The sequence below is a fragment of the Cyanistes caeruleus genome, chromosome 4 (assembly GCF_971803275.1).
Source record: "Cyanistes caeruleus chromosome 4, bCyaCae1.hap1.1, whole genome shotgun sequence".
NCBI classification, from domain to species: Eukaryota; Metazoa; Chordata; class Aves; order Passeriformes; family Paridae; genus Cyanistes; species Cyanistes caeruleus.
In genome coordinates, this window is record NC_141704.1 from 1,220,842 (window position 1) to 1,240,748 (window position 19,907).

A 19,907-nucleotide genomic window follows, 5' to 3' on the forward strand; every position below is an offset into this window, starting at 1 on the left:
GATGGGATCAAGAATGGGACTGGGAATGGGACTGGGAATGGGATTGGGAAGCCACGAGAGCCCTAATGATGAATTATTTAAGGCCGCAGCTCTCTCTGTGTTTCATTTTGGGGCGCCACCAGCGCAGGCCCAGTGCGGGAGGTGACACCGCTGTCACCAAGGTCCCCCCGGCAGCGCCACCACTCCAAGGTTCCACCCTCTGAGCTGCCCCTCTGTGACATCAGCCCGGGCCGGTGGCACCGCCAGGGCCACCAGAGGTGACAGCTCTGCTCCGCCTCTGCCACCTGCGCTGGCACCGATGGCTCTGCTGGCCCTGCTCGTCCTGCTGGCCCTGGCCGGGCCCGTGCGGGGCACGTGGGACACCTGCAGGTCGGTGGCCCCGGGGGCTCGGGGACACTCGGGGCTGTCCTGGCACGGATGAGCCCCTCGGGGCTCCCTGTCCCCGCTGTCCCCGCTATCCCCGAGCAGGGCACCGATGGCTTTGTGCTTCCAGAGGGACCTGCGGGCTCCGGCCCATGGCCTTCGACCACAGCTCCGAGCTTCAGGAATATTCTCTGGACGGCGATTACAAACCTTCGGACGGAGCCTCGCAGGACGGGGGTGGCACCGGGGTGCACCCGGGGGCCTGGCCGGGCATTGTCAGCGTCCAGGCCCGGCTGGAGAACGGCACGTGGCACATGTGCTCCGGGGCCCTCATCCACCCCCAGTGGGTGCTCACGGTGGCACACTGCTTCGTGGAGACTGGGTAAGGAGAGGCAGGCACGGGGATGTCCCCAAAAATGGGACAGGGGTGTCCCCAAAGCAGGATCAAGGACGTCCCCAGAGGGGGATCAGGGGTGTCCTCAAAACAGGGTCAGGAATGTCCCCACAGGAGGAATGGGCATGTCCCCAAGACAGGGACAGGGATGTTACCTCAGCGGGGTTGGGGATGTCCCCACAGGAGGATCAGAGATGTCCCCAAAGAAGAGACAGGGATGTCCCCAAAACAGGAACAGGAATGTCCCCACAGAACGGTCAAGGATGTCCTCACAGGAGGGTCAGGAATGTCCCCAAAGAAGAGACAGGAATGTTCCCCTAGCATGGACAGGGATGTCCCCACAGGGGGAGCAGGAATGTTCCCAAAACAGGGTCATTGATGTCCCCACAGAAGGGTCAAGGTGTCCTCACAGGAGGGTCAGGAATGTCCCCAAAACAGGGTCAGGGATGTCCCCACAGGAGGGTCAGGGATGTCCCCACTCGAGGGTCAGGGATGTCCCCACTCGAGAGTCAGGGATGTCCTCACAGGAGGTTCAGGGATGTCCCCATAGGAGGGTCAGGGATGTCCCCACAGGAGGTTCAGGGATGTCCCCACTCGAGAGTCAGGGATGTCCCCATAGGAGGGTCAGGGATGTCCCCACTCGGGGTTCAGGGATGTCCCCACTCGAGGGTCAGGGATGTCCTCACAGGAGGTTCAGGGATGTCCCCATAGGAGGGTCAGGGATGTCCCCACAGGAGGTTCAGGGATGTCCCCACTCGAGAGTCAGGGATGTCCCCACAGGAGGTTCAGGGATGTCCCCACTCGAGGTTCAGGGATGTCCCCAGAGCAGGGTCAGGGATGTCCCCCCAGCACAGGGAGGGAATTGCACTGCCGCATCCCGCGGCTCTGCTCCATCCATCCTTTCTCCGTCTCCTCCTCAGGGACACCTCCAGGTGGGAAGTGGTGATCGGAGCCACGGATCTGAGCCAGCCGGGCCCCGAGGCCGAGCTTCGCCACATCCTGAGGCTCCTGGTGCACCAACACTACAACCCGGCCACGGCCAGGAACAACATCGCCCTGCTGCAGCTGGACCAGCCCGTGGAGTGCAGCGACTACATCCAGCTGGGCTGCGTGCCCGACAGCTCCCTGGCAGTGCCCGAGCTCAGAACGTGCTTCATCGCGGGCTGGAGAGCCAGCCCGGACAGCGGTCAGTGCCCGCCGGGACAGGGCCCGGGGCTGCGGGGGGCTCGGCCCGGAGCCCCGGGGCTGGGCCGGGCCCCGCGGGGCCCCCCGAGGTTGCGGTGCTCAGAGCCCTCTGTGCCCGCAGCTCCCGGGCCGCGCCTGGTGCTGCAGGAGGCCAAGGTGCGGCTCATCGACGTCCAGCTGTGCAACAGCAGCCGCTGGTACGGGGGGGCCGTGCACCCCCAGGACCTGTGCGCGGGGTACCCGCGGGGCGGCATCGACACCTGCCAGGTGCGGGCGTGGGGCCGGGGACCCCCTGGGACCCCTCAGAGCCAGCCCAGGGACCCCTGGGACCCCTCAGACCGAGCCCAGGGACCCCCTGGGACCCCTCAGAGCCAGCCCAGGGATCCTCTCAAACCCCTCACATCCATCCCAGGGACCCCTGGGACCCCTCAGAGCCAGCCCAGGGACCCCTGGAACCCCTCAGAGCCAGCCCAGGGACCCCTGGAACCCCTCAGAGCCAGCCCAGGGATCCTCTCAAACCCCTCACATCCATCCCAGGGACCCCCTGGGACCCCTCGGAGCCAGCCCAGGGATCCCTGGGACCCCTCAGATCCATCCCAGGGACCCCCTGGGACCCCTCAGAGCCAGCCCAGGGACCCCCTGAGACCCCTCACATCCAGCCCAGGGACCTCCTGGGACCCCTCACATCCAGCCCAGGGACCCCCTGGAACTCCTCAGAGCCAGCCCAGGGACCCCATGATCCCAAATAGGATCCCCTGGAACCCCTCAGAGTCAGCCCAGGGACCCCTGACCCCAAACAGGACCTGGCCCCGCCTGGCCCTGGCCCGGTCCCCTCCCAGCCCCGAGGTCCCACCACTGCCGGCTGTCCCTGCCCCTTCCGTGTGTCCCTGCCTGTTGTCCCCTTGTCCCCAAGGCCTGGCACTGCATCCCCGCAGCCCAGCCAGCGCTGCCGGCAGCCCCAGGTGTGGAGATCCTGGAATTTCCCTTCCCTGGCCAGCCCTGGATGAGCCCAGCCCGAGCCAGCCCCATCCTGCTCCAGGCTGGAGCCTCCAGAGCGGAGCCTTTCCATGGGAATCGCGCCGGGAATGCGGCTCTGGAAGGGCTTGGGATGGGAAGGGCCAGGCCCAGGGCTGGCAGCAGCCCCTGACCCCTCTCTCCTGGCGCAGGGGGACAGCGGGGGTCCCCTCGTCTGCAAGGACAACGTTGGTGACTACTTCTGGCTGGTGGGACTGGCCAGCTGGGGCCGAGGCTGCGCCGGGGCCAAGCGACCCGGGGTGTTCACGTCCAGCCAGCACTTCCACACCTGGATCCAGGTCCAGATGGGATTGCTCCCACCAGAAGCTGATGTTCCTCCACCAGAGCCCCTCCCAACCCTGTCCCTGGAGCTGGAGCTGGAACCAGAGCCAGAGCCAGACTCGGGTTTTAGCAATCCGGAGAATCCCAACCCAGCGGTGACGGGGGAATCTACGGACCTTTCCTACCAACAACAGATCCTGGGGAAATTCCTGAACCTGCTGCTGGAGCTCCTGCAGTTCCTGAAAGGAAAGAAAGCCTGAGCAGCGGGATGAGCTGATCCAGTTGTGGCGAGCGTTCCCAGCCGGGGCCGTGGCCGTGGGGCCAAGGTCAGCCCCGGTGCCCAGGGCTGCTGGGCCCTGCCCACGCTGACCCCTGCGCCCGCCCCGACCCTGAATCCACTTTGGATTGAAATAGAGTTGTTCCTATTCCCACTTCTCCACCTTGTCCAGTTCCTTGTCCTGGGGAAAACAGGGATGGGATGATTTGGGATCAAATATATATAATTATATACTATAGAATATAGAATATAGAATATAGAATATATAATATTATAACATATATTATGTATGATATGTAATATAATATTATATACTACATAATTATATATGGATTAATTATATATATTATATTATATATAATAATATATAATAATATATAATAATATATAATAATATATAATAATATATAATAATATATAATATATAATGTACAATATATAATATTATATTACATAATATATCATATATAATATACAATATACAATATATAATATATAATATATAATATGTAATATATAATATATAATATATAACATATAATATATTATATATTATATATTATATATTATATATTATATATTATATATTATATATTATATATTTTACATTATACATAATATATATTATATATTATACATTATATATAATATATTATATTATATATTATATATAATATATCTTATTAATATATAATATATAATATATAGTATATAAATTATAATATGTAGTATATACAGTATATAATAAATATATAATATATAATACAAAATAGAAAACAGGAAATAAAAAATATATAATAGGAAATAGATAATATACAATATACAATACACAATATATAATATATGATATATAATATATAACCTATAATTTGTACTATATTATCTTATATAATATATTATCTACAATAAATATATAATATATAATATATAGTATATAGTATATAAAATATAATATGTAGTATATATAATATATAATAGATATAGATAATATATCATGTATTATATATTATATATTTTATATTTTATATATTATATATTATATATTATATATTATATATTATATATTATATATTATATATTTATTATTTATTTATTATATTATTGGGGGGGGGACGAGGGGGAGCCAGGGAGGGCTGGAGGGAGGGGAGGGGAGGATGGGCCGGGCAGGTGGAGAGAGGGAGAAACTTCTCCAGGCCAGGATTCCTCCAGCAGAGCCTGGGCTGTGCCATTCCCGGGAAAAGCCGTCGGGAGGGACGGGAACGGCGGCAGCCGGGGATCCCGGGCTGCTGGGCAGGTGCTGGAGGTGCCACCCAGGGCTGTCCCCGCTGTCCCCAGCTCCTGTCTCTGAGCTGCCAGGAGCCCCCATCCCAACCCGGTTGGGATCCCTGGATTTGGGATCTCTCCTCACTGGGGATATTCCTGAGGTGCCCAGAGGCCATCCTGTGCTTTGGGATGTCCCTCCCTGTGAAAAACGAGATTCACGTATTTTTGTATAGATCTTAAGAGTTTAATAAAAAGACAGTTAGGAGATAAAAATAATGTAAAATATACAGATACCGCCGGGTGTGTCTGCATTCACCTCACTAACAAAGGATTGTCCCTTAAAAACAGAACCCTACTACATATCCATAAATTCTCATACATATTCAGACATTCTTTTTAAGTTTTTTTTATATTTCTTTGTTTAATTTTTACCTTTCCCCCTTCTCAATAGATCAATCTTATTGGCTCCACGGGGTTTTAGATCCTCTGATAACAGGTGAAATAAATCCTTCTCTTGGAGATCTTGGAGGAAAAGATAATTTTAAGAATGCAGGGGGTCTTTTCAGTCTCTGGGTTATATAAACAAAATAGTTTGTGCTTTAATATCATGTTATAGCCTCATATATATATATATATGTATTATACTGCTATTTCTAAGTTTCATCAATAAGAGAAATAAAAGAAATTATATTAATACAATAAAGTTTTCTAACTTTATACATATAACATTGATTTTAATGTTTATTAAAATCCAATTATATAATTCGCAATTATAACACTCCCTGGAATGTCCATCCCGGTACTCCGCCTTCCAGCCACCTCCTCCCGGGACTACAACTCCCATCATGCCCCGCGCCCGCCGCCTGCATCACGTGATCGGCTGGGCCACTGCCGGGACGGCCCCGGGACAGTGCGGGGACAGCCCGGGCCGGCACCGGGACACGGGGCGACAACCGGGACAGCGCCATGGGGCCGCAGGGCCGCCAGCACCCCTGGCTGCACCCCTGGGTGCTGCTGCACCCCTGGGTGCTGCTGCTGCTGCTGCCCCTGCGAGCCGCGGCCGCCGCTCGCCCCAACTTCGTGCTGGTGCTGGCGGACGATCTGGGCTACGGGGACCTGGGCAGCTACGGGCACCCTTCGTCCGCCACACCGAACCTGGACTGGCTGGCGGCCCACGGGCTGCGCTTCACCGACTTCTACAGCAGCGCCGCCGTCTGCAGCCCGTCCCGGTACGGCCCCCGCGGCGGCAACCGGGAGGGAGCGGCGGGGATGGAGCGGCGAGACCCGGGATAAACGGGAGGGAGCGGCGGGGATGGAGCGGCGAGACCCGGGATAAACGGGAGGGGATGGAGCGGCGGGACCCGGGATAAACGGGAGGGGATGGAGCGGTGGGATCCGGGATAAACGGGAGGGGAGGGAGCCATGGGACCCGGGATAAACGGAGAGGATGGAGAGGCAAGACCCGGGAGGATCGGGAGGGGAGGGAGCGGCGGGACCCGGGATAAACGGGAGGGGATGGAGCGGCGGGATCCGGGAGGGGATGGAGCCGTGGTACCGGGAGGATCAGGAGGGGATGGAGCGGCGGGACCCGGGAGGATCGGGAGGACATGGAGCGGCGGGATCCGGGAGGGGATGGAGCGGTGGGATCCGGGAGGGGATGGAGCGGTGGGATCCGGGAGGGGATGGAGCGGCGGGACCCGGGATAAACGGGAGGGGATGGAGCGGCGGGACCCGGGATAAACGGGAGAGGATGGAGCGGCGGGATCCGGGAGGGGATGGAGCGGCGGGATCCGGGAGGGGATGGAGCCGTGGTACCGGGAGGATCGGGCGGGAGACAAACTTGCGGCGTCCCGGGAGGAGTGGGGAGACAAACTTGCCGTGTCCCGGGAGAGACAGGGGAATAAACCCGCTGCGTCCTGCGGAAAACAGGTCCGGGATAAACCCGCCGTGTCCCGGGATAGATGAGGGGATAAACCCAACGTGTCCCGGGCTAAACGGGCGGTCATGGACCTGCGGTGTCCCGGGACAGACGGACAGTGCTGACCCCTCGGTGTCCCGGGACAGACGGACAGTGCTGACCCCGCGGTGTCCCGGGACAGACGGACAGTGCTGACCCCGCGGTGTCCCGGGACAGACGGAGAGTGCTGACCCCGCGGTGTCCCGGGACAGACGGACAGTGCTGACCCCGCCGTGTCCCGGGAGGGACGGACAGTGCTGACCCCGCGGTGTCCCGGGACAGAAGGACAGTGCTGACCCCTCGGTGTCCCGGGACAGACGGACAGTGCTGACCCCGCCGTGTCCGGGGACAGACGGACAGTGCTGACCCCGCGGTGTCCCGGGACAGACGGACAGTGCTGACCCCGCCGTGTCCCGGGACAGACGGACAGTGCTGACCCCGCGGTGTCCCGGGACAGACGGACAGTGCTGACCCCGCGGTGTCCCGGGACAGACGGACAGTGCTGACCCCGCGGTGTCCCGGGACAGACGGACAGTGCTGACCGCGCGGTGTCCCGGGACAGACGGACAGTGCTGACCCCGCCGTGTCCCGCCTGTCGCCGCTCATGTCCCGTGTCCCCGCTCCCGCAGGGCCGCGCTGCTGACCGGCCGCCTCCCGGTGCGCTCCGGGATTTATCCCGGGGTGTTCGATCCGCGCTCCCGGGGGGGGCTCCCCCTGGCCGAGGTCACCGTGGCCGAGGTGCTGAAGGCTCAGGGCTACGCCACGGCCATGGTTGGCAAGTGGCACCTGGGTTATGGCATCAACGGCTCCTTCCTGCCCGTGCACCAGGGCTTCGATCACTTCCTGGGGGTGCCCTACTCCCATGACCAGGTGAGGGGCTCCAGGTGTGTGGGAGCAGCTCAATCCTGGGCTGTTTTTAGGGTGGGAAAAGCTCCCCCCTGGGCTCCTGGCTGGTCGCTGTGGGCCCCTGTTCCCGCTTTGTGCCCCTCTGTCCCCTCTTTGTGCCCCTCAGACCCCTCTCCGTGCCCCCAGACCCCTCTCTGTGCCCCCCAGACCCCTCTCCATGCCCCTTCCCTGTTCTCTGTGCCCCCCGTCCCCGCTTTGTGCCCACTTGTTCCCTCTCTGTTCCCCCCAGACCCCTCTCTGTGCCCTGTCCCCTGTGGCCCCAGACCCCTCTCCGTGCCACCCAGACCCCTCTCCATGCCCTGTCCCTGTCCCCTGTGTCCCCAGACCCCTCTCCATGCCCCCAGACCCCTCTCTGTTCCCCCCAGACCCCTCTCTGTGCCCCCAGACCCCTCTCTGTGCCCCCAGACCCCTCTCTGTCCCCCCCAGACCCCTCTCTGTGCCCCCAGACCCCTCTCTGTTCCCCCCAGACCCCTCTCTGTCCCCCCCAGACCCCTCTCTGTCCCCCCCAGACCCCTCTCTGTGCCCCCCAGACCCCTCTCTGTGCCCCCAGACCCCTCTCCGTGCCCCCCAGACCCCTCTCTGTGCCCCCAGACCCCTCTCTGTGCCCCCAGGCCCCTCTCCATACCCTGTCCCCTGTGGTCCCAGACCCCTCTCTGTCCCCCCCAGACCCCTCTCCGTGCTCCCAGACCCCTCTCTGTCCCCCCCAGACCCCTCTCTGTGCCCCCCAGACCCCTCTCTGTTCCCCCCAGACCCCTCTCTGTGCCCCCAGACCCCTCTCTGTGCCCCCAGACCCCTCTCTGTGCCCTGTCCCTCTCCCCACTCTCTAACAGGGGGTGCCACACTGACAACCCCGACCACCTCCCCACCTCCCATCCCATTCCTCCCCCTCCCCAATAAAACCAAACCCCCCCCGTGGCGTCCCCCAGGGTCCGTGCCAGAACCTGACCTGCTTCCCTCCGGACACCAAATGTTTCGGGACGTGCGACCAGGGCGTGGTGCCGCTGCCGCTGCTCTGGAACCTCAGCATCATCCAGCAGCCCGTCTCCTTCCCCGAGCTCGTGCCCCTCTACAACAAATTCTCCCGGGATTTCATCGCCGACTGCGCCCGCCAGCGCCGGCCCTTCCTGCTCTACTACGCTTCCCATGTGGGGAAAAACGGGAGGGGGTTCCGGGAAATTGGGGAGGGGAGGGAGGGGGGAATGGGGAATGGGGAATGGAATGGGATGGGAAGGGAAGGGGGAAAGGGGAAATGGGAAATGGGAATGGGGAAAGGGGAAAGGGGAAAGGGGAAGGGGGAATGGGGAATGGGGAATGGAGAATGGGGAATGGGAATGGGGAATGGGGAATGGGGAATGGGGAATGGGGATGGGAAATGGGAATGGGGAATGGGGAATGGGGAATGGGAAATGGAATGGGAATGGGAAAGGGGAATGGGGAATGGGGAATGGGGAATGGGATGGGAAGGGGGAAAGGGGAATGGGGAATGGGGAATGGGGAAAGGGGAATGGGAATGGGGAATGGGAATGGGGGAATGGGAATGGGGAATGGGAATGGGGAATGGGGAATGGGAATGGGGAATGGGGAATGGGGAATGGGGAATGGGGAATGGGAATGGGGAAAGGGGAATGGGGAAAGGGGAATGGGGAATGGGGAATGGGGAATGGGGAATGGGGAATGGGGAATGGGAAAGGGGAATGGGAAATGGAATGGGAATGGGAAGGGGGAAAGGGGAAGGGGGAATGGGGAAGGGGGAATGGGAAAAAGGGAAAGAGAAGGGAAATGGGAAAAGGGGAAGGGAAATGGGAATGGGAAAAGGGAAGGGGAAAGGGAAATGGGAAAAGAGAAAAGGAATGGGGAATGGGAAATGGAATGGGAATGGGAAGGGGGAAATGGGGAAGGGGGAATGGGAAAAGGGGAAAGAGAAGGGAACTGGGAAAAGGGGAAGAGAAATGGGAAGGGAAATGGGAATGGGAAAAGGGAAATGGAGAAGGAAAAGGGGAAGGAAAAGGGGAAGGGAAGGGGGAATGGGAAAAGGGAAGGGGGAAAGTGGAATGGGAAAAGAGTAAAGGGAATGGGGAATGGGAAATGGGGAAGGGGAAGGAAAAGGAGAAGGGAAAGGGAAAAGGGAAAAGGGGAAGGGAAGGGAAGGGAAGGGAAGGGAAGGGAAGGGAAGGGAAGGGAAGGGAAGGGAAGGGAAGGGAAGGGAAGGGAAGGGAAGGGAAGGGAAGGGAAGGGAAGGGAAGGGAAGGGAAGGGAAGGGAAGGGAAGGGAAGGGAGGGAAGGGAAGGGAAGGGAAGGGAAGCATCTCCCCTCCCGCCACCCCAAAATCTGCTCCTGCATGACCTGGGGATGCCATTCCCGCACAAATCCCATTGGGATGGCGCTCTTAGGCCGCTTCTTCCTGGAGCTTCCCTGTTCCCCCCCCATGGACCTCCCCACCGCCGAGGCTCGGGGGCAAGTCAGGCTCCTGTCCCCTGTCCCCTGTGCGATCCTGGCGCTCCTTCCCCAGCACACGCACTACCCGCAGTTTTCCAGCCGGGAATTCGCGGGGCGGACGCGGCGCGGGCCCTTCGGGGACGCGCTGGCCGAGTTCGATGACTCCGTGGGGCAGCTGCTGCAGGCGCTGCGGGACAACGGCCTGGAGAGCTCCACGCTGCTGTTCTTCACCTCCGACAATGGGTGAGGGGTGGGGGGACAGCGGGGGGCACCCCAAATGTCACCTGGGTCTGGTGGGACACCTCCAGTGTCATCTGGGTTTGTGGGACATCCCCAAATGTCACCTGGGTTTGTGGGACATCCAAAATGTCACCTGGGTCTGGTGGGACATCCCCAAATGTCACCTGGGTTTGGTGGGTCACCCCCAAATGTGCCCTGGGTTGGTGGGACATCCAAAATGTCACCTGGGCTTGGTGGGATATCCAAAATGTCACCTGGGTTTGTGGGACACCTCCAGTGTCATCTGGGTTTGGTGGGACATCCCCAAATGTCACCTGGGTTGGTGGGACACCTCAAATGTCACCTGGGTTTGGTGGGTCACCCTCAAATGTCACCTGAGCTTGGTGGGACACCTCCAGTGTCATCTGGGTTTGGTGGGACATCCCCAAATGTCACCTGGGCTTGGTGGGATATCCAAATGTCACCTGGGCTTGGTGGGACACCTCCAGTGTCATCTGGGTTTGTGGGACATCCCCAGTGTCACCTGGGTTTGGTGGGACACCCCCAAATGTCACCTGGGTTTGTGGGACACCTCCAGTGTCATCTGGGCTTGGTGGGGCACCCCAAATGTCACCTGGGCTTGGTGGGACATCCCCAAATGTCACCTGGGTTTGGTGGGACATCCCCTGTGTCACCTGGGTTTGGTGGGACATCCTCAATGTCACCTGGGTTTGGTGGGTCACCCTCAAATGTCACCTGGGTTTGGGTCACCCCAAATGTCACCTGGGTTTGTGGGACATCCCCAGTGTAACCTGGGTCTGGGTCACCCCAAATGTCACCTGGGTTTGGGTCAGGTGTGTGACACCCCAAATGTCACCTGGGTCTGGTGGGACACCTCCAGTGTCACCTGGGCTTGGTACATCCCAAATGTCACCTGGGTCTGGTATGACACCCCCAAATGTCCCTGGGTTTGGGTCACCCCCAAATGTCACCTGGGCTTGGTGGGACACCCCAAATGTCACCTGGGTTGGTGGGATATCCAAAATGTCACCTGGGCTTGGTGGGACACCCCAAATGTCACCTGGGTTTCGTGGGACACCCCCAAATGTCCCCAGGGTTTCCTGTGCCACCCCAAATGTCCCTGGGTTTGGTCCCCGCCTGTGCCAGCCGCAGTCCCCTCAGTTCCCCCGTGTGTGTGACCCTACTGGGCTGTGCCACCCCCTTGTGCCACCCTCGGGGAGCCAGAGCTGCACTGGCACCGCCCGGTCCTGTCCCTGTCCCTGTCCCTGTCCCTGTCCCTGCTCCTGTCCCTGTCCCTGTCCCTGTCCCTGTCCCTGCTCCTGTCCCTGTCCCTGTCCCTGTCCCTGTCCCTGCTCCTGTCCCTGTCCCTGCTCCTGTCCCTGTCCCTGTCCCTGTCCCTGTCCCTGTCCCTGTCCCTGTCCCTGTCCCTGCTCCTGTCCCTGTCCCTGTCCCTGCTCCTGTCCCTGTCCTTGTCCCTGTCCCTGTCCCTGTCCCTGTCCCTGCTCCTGTCCCTGTCCCTGTCCCTGCTCCTGTCCCTGTCCTTGTCCCTGGTACCGTCCGGTCCTGTCCCTGTCCCTGTCCCTGTCCCTGTCCCTGTCCCTGTCCCTGTCCCTGTCCCTGTCCCTGGCACCTGGGGTGGCACCGCCCTGTCCCTGGCACTTCCCGGCCCTGAACTTTGCACCCATGTGGCACCTGGAGGTGGCACCTGGTGGCACCCGGTGGTGGCACCGCCCAACCCTGTCCCTGGCACCCGGTGGTGGCACCTGGTGGCACCTGTGGTGGCACCAGCCCAACCCTGTCCCTGGCACCGCCCAGCCCTGTCCCTGGCACCTGGGGTGGCACCTGGTGGCACCTGGGGGTGTCACCGCTCCTTGTCCCCAGCCCCTCCACGCTGCGCATGGCCCGCGGGGGCAGCGCCGGCCACCTCAGGTGTGGCAAGGGCACGACCTACGAGGGTGGCATGAGGGAGCCGGCCATGGCCTACTGGCCGGGCAGGATCGCGCCAGGTGAGCCCTGATGGGTGTGACAGGTGTGCCAGGGGTGTGCCAGGTGTGCCAGGGGTGTGACAGGTGTGTGACAGGTGTGTGTGTCAGGTGTGTACCAGGTATGCCAGGGGTGTGTCAGGTGTGTCAGGTGTGTGTCAGCTGTGTCAGGTGTGTCTGGTGTGTGCCAGGTGTGTGTCAGGTGTGTGCCAGGTGTGTGTCAGGTGTGTCCCAGGTGTGCCAGGTGTGTGTGCCAGGTGTGTCAGGTGTGTCAGGTGTGTGCCAGGCAGGGTGGCACAGCTGTCTCCGTGCCGTGCCAGGCGTGACCCACGAGCTGGCGAGTGCCCTGGACGTGCTGAGCTGTGCCAGGTGTGTGTCAGGTGTGTCCAGGTGTGTCCCAGGTGTGCCAGCTGTGCCAGGCTGTCCCAGGTGTGCCAGGTGTGTCCCAGATGTGCCAGGCAGGGTGGCACAGCGGGCTCCGTGCCGTGCCAGGAGTGACCCACGAGCTGGCGAGTGCCCTGGACGTGCTGAGCTGTGCCAGGTGTGTCCCAGGTGTGTCAGGTGTGTGCCAGGTGTGTCAGGTGTGTGCCAGGTGTGTCCCAGGTGTGTCAGGTGTGTGCCAGGTGTGTCCCATGTGTGCCAGGTGTGTGTCAGGTGTCCCAGGTGTGTCCCAGGTGTGTGCCAGGTGTGTCCCAGGTGTGCCAGGCAGGGTGGCACAGCTGTCTCCGTGCCGTGCCAGGCATGAACCACAAGCTGGCGAGTGCCCTGGATGTGCTGAGCTGTGCCAGGTGTGTGTGTCAGGTGTGTCCCAGGTGTGTCCCAGGTGTGTCCCAGGTGTGTCCCAGGTGTGCCAGGTGTGTGCCAGGTGTGCCAGGTGTCCCAGGTGTGTCCCAGGTGTGTGTGTCAGGTGTGCCAGGTGTGTGCCAGGTGTGTCAGGTGTGTGCCAGATGTGTGCCAGGTGTGTCCCAGGTGTGTCAGGTGTGTCCCAGGTGTGTCAGGTGTGTGCCAGGTGTGTCCCAGGTGTGTCAGGTGTGTCCCAGGTGTGTCAGGTGTGTGCCAGGTGTGTCCCAGGTGTGTCAGGTGTGTCCCAGGTGTGTCAGGTGTGTGCCAGGTGTGTCAGGTGTGTGCCAGGTGTGTCCCAGGTGTGTCAGGTGTGTCCCATGTGTGCCAGGTGTGTGTCAGGTGTCCCAGGTGTGCCAGGTGTGTCCCAGGTGTGTGCCAGGTGTGTGCCAGGTGTGCCAGGCAGGGTGGCACAGCTGTCTCCATGCCATGCCAGGAGTGACCCACGAGCTGGCGAGTGCCCTGGACGTGCTGAGCTGTGCCAGGTGTGTGCCAGGTGTGTCCCATGTGTGTGCCAGGTGTGTGTCAGGTGTCCCAGGTGTGTGCCAGGCTGTGCCAGGTGTGTCCCAGGTGTGTCAGGTGTGTGCCAGGTGTGTCCCAGGTGTGTCAGGTGTCCCAGGTGTGTCAGGTGTATGCCAGGTGTGTGCCAGGTGTGCCAGCTGTGTGTGTCAGGTGTCCCAGGTGTGTCCCAGGTGTGTCCCAGGTGTGTGCCAGGTGTGTGCCAGGTGTGTGCCAGATGTGCCAGGCAGGGTGGCACAGCTGTCTCCGTGCCGTGCCAGGAGTGACCCACGAGCTGGCGAGTACCCTGGACGTGCTGAGCTGTGCCAGGTGTGTGCCAGGTGTGTCCCAGGTGTGTCAGGTGTGTGTCAGGTGTGTCCCAGGTGTGTCCCATGTGTGCCAGGTGTGTGTCAGGTGTCCCAGGTGTGTCAGGTGTGTCCCAGGTGTGTGCCAGGTGTGTGCCAGGTGTGCCAGGCAGGGTGGCACAGCTGTCTCCGTGCCGTGCCAGGAGTGACCCACGAGCTGGCGAGTACCCTGGACGTGCTGAGCTGTGCCAGGTGTGTGCCAGGTGTGTCCCAGGTGTGTCAGGTGTGTGCCAGGTGTGTCCCAGGTGTGTCAGGTGTGTGTCAGGTGTCCCAGGTGTGTCCCAGGTGTGTCAGGTATGTCCCAGGTGTGTCAGGTGTCCCAGGTGTGTCAGGTGTCCCAGGTGTGTCCCAGGTGTGTGCCAGGTGTGTCCCAGGTGTGTCAGGTGTGTCCCAGGTGTGCCAGGCAGGGTGGCACAGCTGTCTCCGTGCCGTGCCAGGAGTGACCCACGAGCTGGCGAGTACCCTGGACGTGCTGCCCACCCTGAGTGCCCTGGCTGGCGCTGCCCTGCCCAAGGTGGCCCTGGACGGATTCGACCTGAGCCCGCTGCTCTTCGGGGAGGGGAAGGTGAGTCCTGCTTATTTTATTTTATTTTATTTTATTTTATTTTATTTTATTTTATTTTATTTTATTTTATTTTATTTTATTTTATTTTATTTTATTTCACTTTATTTCACTTTATTTCACTTTATTTCACTTTATTTCACTTTATTTTCTTTTATTTCACTTTATTTCATTTCATTTCATTTTATCATTTTATTTTATTTTACTTTATTTTATTTCGTTATATTTCAATTTATTCAATTTCATTTTATTTTATTTAATTTCATTTCATTTAACTTTATTGTATTTTTTTATTTTATTTTATTTTATTTTATTTTATTTTATTTTATTTTATTTTATTTTTTTGTTTTATTTTGCTCTATTCTATTCTGTTATTTTATTATATTCATATTTAATTTTATTATATTATATTTTATTTTATATAATATAAATAATATAAAATAATATATAATAACAAGAATAATATAAATATAAAAATAGATAAAGGGATAGATAAATAGATAAAACAAAAATGATATAAAATATTTTTAAATATTTTATTTATTATATAGTTTATAATTATAAATATATATTTATATAAATATATAAATATAATGAAAGAATTTATTTATTTATTATATTTTCATTAGTTTTTATTCCCAGAATTTATTTTATTTTATTTTATTCTAATATTTTTTTTTTATTTCTTATACGATTTATATAGAAATATTTTCGTATTAAATTATATGTATAAATATATACATATCACTAAATAAAGATTTTATTTTATTTTATTTCATTTCATTTCATTTCACTTTATTTTATCATTTTATTTTATTTTATTTTGTTGGTTTATTTTTTTTATTCTCTTCTATTCTATTCTGTTATTTTATTTTATCTATTCTATTCTATTCTATTCTATTCTATTCTATTTTACTTTGTTTTATATAATATAAATAATATAAAATAATAAATAATAACAATAATAATATAAATATATAAATAGATAAAGAAATAGAGAAATAGTTAACACATAAATAAAATAAAATAATAGATTATAAAATATATTATTTTATTCCCGATATCATTTATAAATATAAATACATATTTATATAAATATATAAATATAATTAAATAGAATTCATTTATTTATTTGCTATATTTTCATTAGTTTTTATTCCCAGAATTTATTTTTAATTTAAATAAATTTATTTAAATTTATTTTTAATTTTATTTTAATATATACTTTTTATTTCTTATATAATTTATATATTTTCATATGAAATTATATGTGTAAATATATATATATCACTAATGAAATATTTTTTATTTTATTTTTATACATCTATTATTTTACTTATTATATAATTTATAAATACGTTTATATATAAAATTATATCTGTGAATAAATCAACAATATATTTATATATAAAATTATATATAAGAATATGTAAATTATTTATTTATATATAACGTTCTATATTTTAATATATAAATATTTATATATAGACATCAAGTCAAGAAATTAGTGGAAAAAACAATCAAAAAATTAGAATAATTTTTATATATAAAAATTATAAATATAATATATTTAATTAAATATACAATAATAGAAATAATTAAGTTAATTTTACTTAATAAACAAAAATAGACACGTGTATTGTTTTTATCGATTAAAAATAATTTTTTTATATCTACTTATGTCATAAAAACTGTGACTAACTCGCAACTAATCACTCTTTGTGCTTTTAAAAACTAGCGAATTGGGGAGAAGAAGGAAAAAGGAGAGCTAAAATCTACACTTTTTTTTCTTCCATCTATTAATAATAGATATTTATTAATGCTAATAATTATATTATATATTATATATTATATATTATATATTATATATTATATATTATATATTATATTTTATATATTATATATTATATATTATATACTATATTATCTTTTATAATATAATGTTATATATATTATTTTATTATATATTTTATATAGTGTATATATTATATATATTATGATATATATTGTATACTATATATTATTACAATATATAATTTATAATAACATATATAATATATACACTATATATAATATATATTATATATTATATATTATATATTATATATTATATATTATATATTATATCTTGCATATTATATGTTATATATTTCATATTATGTATTGCATATTACATATTATATATATTACATATTATCTTATCTTATATCTTATATCTTATATCTTATATTATATTATATTATATTATATTATATTATATTATTTATAAAATACATAATATATATCATCTATAATTATGTATATATAGATTATATATAGATTATAAACTAATATAATTTTATTATATATTCTTATATTATTAATAATTAATAACTTACAAATTTTAAATTTATAAATCCTCCAAAATCTCTATTTTTCCCTTCAGTCACACACTAACCATTCCGCTACTTTCCTACTTAATATTTTTTTTTACAAACCCTGCTTTTCCCAGGGATATTTGGAAGCTTTCCTGCGGGTGACAGATTATATTAATACATATTATTATATTATATATTAATACATATAGAATAGGACAAAGAGAGAAATGTTAATTTCTGGAATTTTCCCCGCAGAGCCCCCGCCAGGCCGTGTTTTTCTACCCTCCATCCCCGGACCCCCTGCATGGCCCCTTCGCCGTCCGCCTGGGCAAGTACAAGGCTCATTTCTTCACCCAAGGTGGGTGCAGCCTCCCGAGCGCGATTTGGGGAATTTTGGGGAATTTTTTGGGAATTTTTTGGAATTTTGGGGGAATTTTTGTTGGAATTTTTTGGAATTTTGGGGAATTTGGGGGAATTTGGGGGATTTTTTTGGGAATTTTTGGGAATTTTGGGAATTTTTGTTGGAATTTTTTGGAATTTTGGGGAATTTTGGGGAATTTGGGGGATTTTTTTGGATTTTGGGGAATTTTGGGAATTTTGGGGGAATTTTGGGGAATTTTGGTAATTTTGGGGATTTGGGGGATTTGGGGAATTTTTGGGGAATTTTTTGGAATTTTGGGGAATTTTGGGGGAATTTTTGGGAATTTTGGGAATTTTTGGGAAATTTTTGGGATTTTTTTGGGAATTTGGGGGATTTTTTTGGATTTTGGGGAATTTTTGAGAATTTTGGGGGAATTTTGGGAATTTTGGGGAATTTTGGGGATTTTTTAGGGAATTTTGGGGATTTTTGGGGATTTTTGGGGGAATTTTGGGGAATTTGGGGGAATTTGGGGGATTTTTTTGAATTTTGGGGATTTTTTGGGGAATTTTGGGGAATTTTGGGAGTTTGGGGGGAATTTTGGGGATTTTTTGGGGAATTTGGGGAATTTTGGGAATTTTGGGGAATTTTGGGAATTTTTTTTAATTTTGGGGAATTTGGGGGATTTGGGGAATTTTTTGGAATTTGGGAATTTTGGGGAATTTTGGGGAATTTTGGGAGCTCAGCCCTGCTTGGCTTCTCCAGGTTCTTTCCACAGCGACACGACACCGGACCAGGCGTGCCACGGCGTCACCCCGCTGACGCCTCACCTGCCCCCACTGCTCTTCGACCTGGAGACCGATCCCGGCGAGAACTACGATCTTCTGGAAGATTCTGCGGTGAGCCCCGAGCTGCTGGGGGTGCTCCGGGACATCACCCTGCGCAAGGTGCTGCTGGAGCAGCGCCTCAAGTTTGGGGACAGCCAGATGGCCAAGGGTGGGGACGCCGAGCTGCAGCCTTGCTGCGCCCCTGGATGCAGCCCCAAACCTTCCTGCTGCCGCTGCTCCCCACGCTGACGCCCCAAAACTTCCCGGCTCCGTCGCACAGAGCGCCCGGCTCGGCCTCGGGGCTGCCCCAGAGCTCGGGGAAGATGTGGGGAGATGGGGTGGGGTGGGGGAGACCCCGAAGCTGCTGGTGCTGTGCTCCGAGTGGGATTTTCTTGGATGGGATCCTGACCCGTTCCAGGAGCTCCAGCAGCTTCTCCAGAGCCAGGAGAGCTCCTGGGAGCCCCCATCCCGCTGGAGCAGAGGGAATATCCCAAATCCAGGGATCCCTGAGGGTTGGGATGGGGGGTCCCGGCAGCTCAGAGACAGGAGCTGGGGACAGCGGGGACAGCCCTGGGTGGCACCTCCAGCACCTGCCCAGCAGCCCGGGATCCCCGGCTGCCGCCATTCCCGTCCCTCCCGACGGCTTTTCCCGGGAATGGCACAGCCCAGGCTCTGCTGGAGGAATCCTGGCCTGGAGAAGTTCCTCCCTCTCTCCACCTGCCCGGCCCATCCTCCCCTCCCTCCCTCCAGCCCTCCCTGGCTCCCCCTCGTCCCCCCCAAACCAGGCCCAACCCCGCTCGTTTTTCCCGGATTGTCCCATCCCTGTTTTCCCCAGGAGACTGAATCGGGCTGAAAATGTGGATTAATGGACGTCCTGATTCCGGAATATTTGGAAATTATTTTGGAATAATTTTTTTCCTGTAGCTGGGAGTGGGGCACGTCCAGGGGCCAAGGGACTCTCACTTCCATGGATAAGGGCATTTTCTCCAGTGGGGATAAATTTTCCATGGAAATCACTGCTTTGTTTTATGCTTTTCTTAATTAATTTCCCTGCAAATAATTAATTCCCTCTCTCGTGGCTGTTTCAAATAAATTATTTTTAACCCCTGGTCTTTGCCTTTCATGTTTACAAGTGGGAAGGAGAGGGAGCTCGGGTTTGGTTCGAGGATCACCAACCAAAACCCTTCAAAAAATTTTCTAATCCCTCAACCTAAAAATTTTCACATAAATTAATTCAAAACCCAAACAAAATTTGAAAATATCTAAGGAAAAATTACCACAATAATTCTAAAAAACAAAAAAGAAATTGTTGCAATAAACCAAATGCTAACATACACTTATCAACCACTACTAAATATTATTTAAATTTTATATTATTTAAATATTATTAAATTCCATCCCTAAACCCCAACTCGTCGGGAACACAACTTTATTCCAAGGATTAAATCCAAAAATTACCGTTAATTCCATCACCAAAACTCCACCCATCAGGAATGCAACTTTATTCCAAGGATTAAATCAAAAATTCCGTCCCTAAGCCCCAACTCATCGGGAACACAACTTTATTCCAAAGATTAAATCCAAAAATTCCAAAAATTCCATCTCTAAACCCCAACTCATCAGGAACACAACTTTATTCCAAGGATTAAATCCAAAATTACCATTAATTCCATCTCAAAGCTCCCTGCCCATACGGAAAACAACTTTAATCCAAGGATTAAATCCAAAAACCACCATTAATTCCATCTCTAAACCCCAACTCATCAGCAAAACAACTTTTGCCAAGGATTAAATCCAAAAA

General features: G+C 52.0%; 2 protein-coding genes across 5 annotated transcripts; both read left to right on the forward strand.

Annotated features, from left to right (window-relative positions):
• The first annotated feature begins 122 nt into the window (after positions 1–122).
• Positions 123–3,672, forward strand: LOC111945825 (acrosin-like). Its single transcript, XM_086886265.1, has 5 exons — positions 123–369; positions 494–745; positions 1,678–1,943; positions 2,064–2,209; positions 3,109–3,672. Exons 1-5 carry the CDS (start codon positions 299–301, stop codon positions 3,496–3,498), a joined length of 1,125 nt encoding a protein of 374 aa, XP_086742391.1. The 5' UTR covers positions 123–298; the 3' UTR covers positions 3,499–3,672.
• Positions 3,673–5,639: 1,967 nt separating this feature from the next.
• On the forward strand, positions 5,640–19,216 carry ARSA (arylsulfatase A). Of its 4 annotated transcripts, none has more exons than XM_086886261.1 (8): positions 5,640–6,007; positions 7,365–7,605; positions 8,568–8,786; positions 10,151–10,320; positions 12,199–12,323; positions 14,440–14,567; positions 17,177–17,279; positions 18,045–19,216. In XM_086886261.1, exons 1-8 carry the CDS (start codon positions 5,745–5,747, stop codon positions 18,353–18,355), a joined length of 1,560 nt encoding a protein of 519 aa, XP_086742387.1. In that variant the 5' UTR covers positions 5,640–5,744; the 3' UTR covers positions 18,356–19,216. The 4 variants fall into 4 exon arrangements, with proteins under 4 accessions (XP_086742387.1, XP_086742388.1, XP_086742389.1 ...); XM_086886262.1 differs by having other exon boundaries at positions 10,169–10,320; XM_086886263.1 differs by lacking the exon at positions 12,199–12,323 and having other exon boundaries at positions 5,646–6,007; positions 14,489–14,567.
• Positions 19,217–19,907: the final 691 nt, after the last annotated feature.

Bases quoted from the DNA above. Each gene is read 5' to 3' on its own strand.
- LOC111945825 (XM_086886265.1), top strand. From the start codon at position 299: ATGGCTCTGCTGGCCCTGCTCGTCCTGCTGGCCCTGGCCGGGCCCGTG. The intron at 746-1,677 runs GTAAGGAGAGGC...TCTCCTCCTCAG, and splicing joins CACTGCTTCGTGGAGACTGG to GGACACCTCCAGGTGGGAAG. The intron at 1,944-2,063 runs GTCAGTGCCCGC...CTGTGCCCGCAG, and splicing joins GAGAGCCAGCCCGGACAGCG to CTCCCGGGCCGCGCCTGGTG.
- ARSA (XM_086886261.1), top strand. From the start codon at position 5,745: ATGGGGCCGCAGGGCCGCCAGCACCCCTGGCTGCACCCCTGGGTGCTG. The intron at 6,008-7,364 runs GTACGGCCCCCG...CCGCTCCCGCAG, and splicing joins GCCGTCTGCAGCCCGTCCCG to GGCCGCGCTGCTGACCGGCC. The intron at 10,321-12,198 runs GTGAGGGGTGGG...CCTTGTCCCCAG, and splicing joins TTCTTCACCTCCGACAATGG to CCCCTCCACGCTGCGCATGG.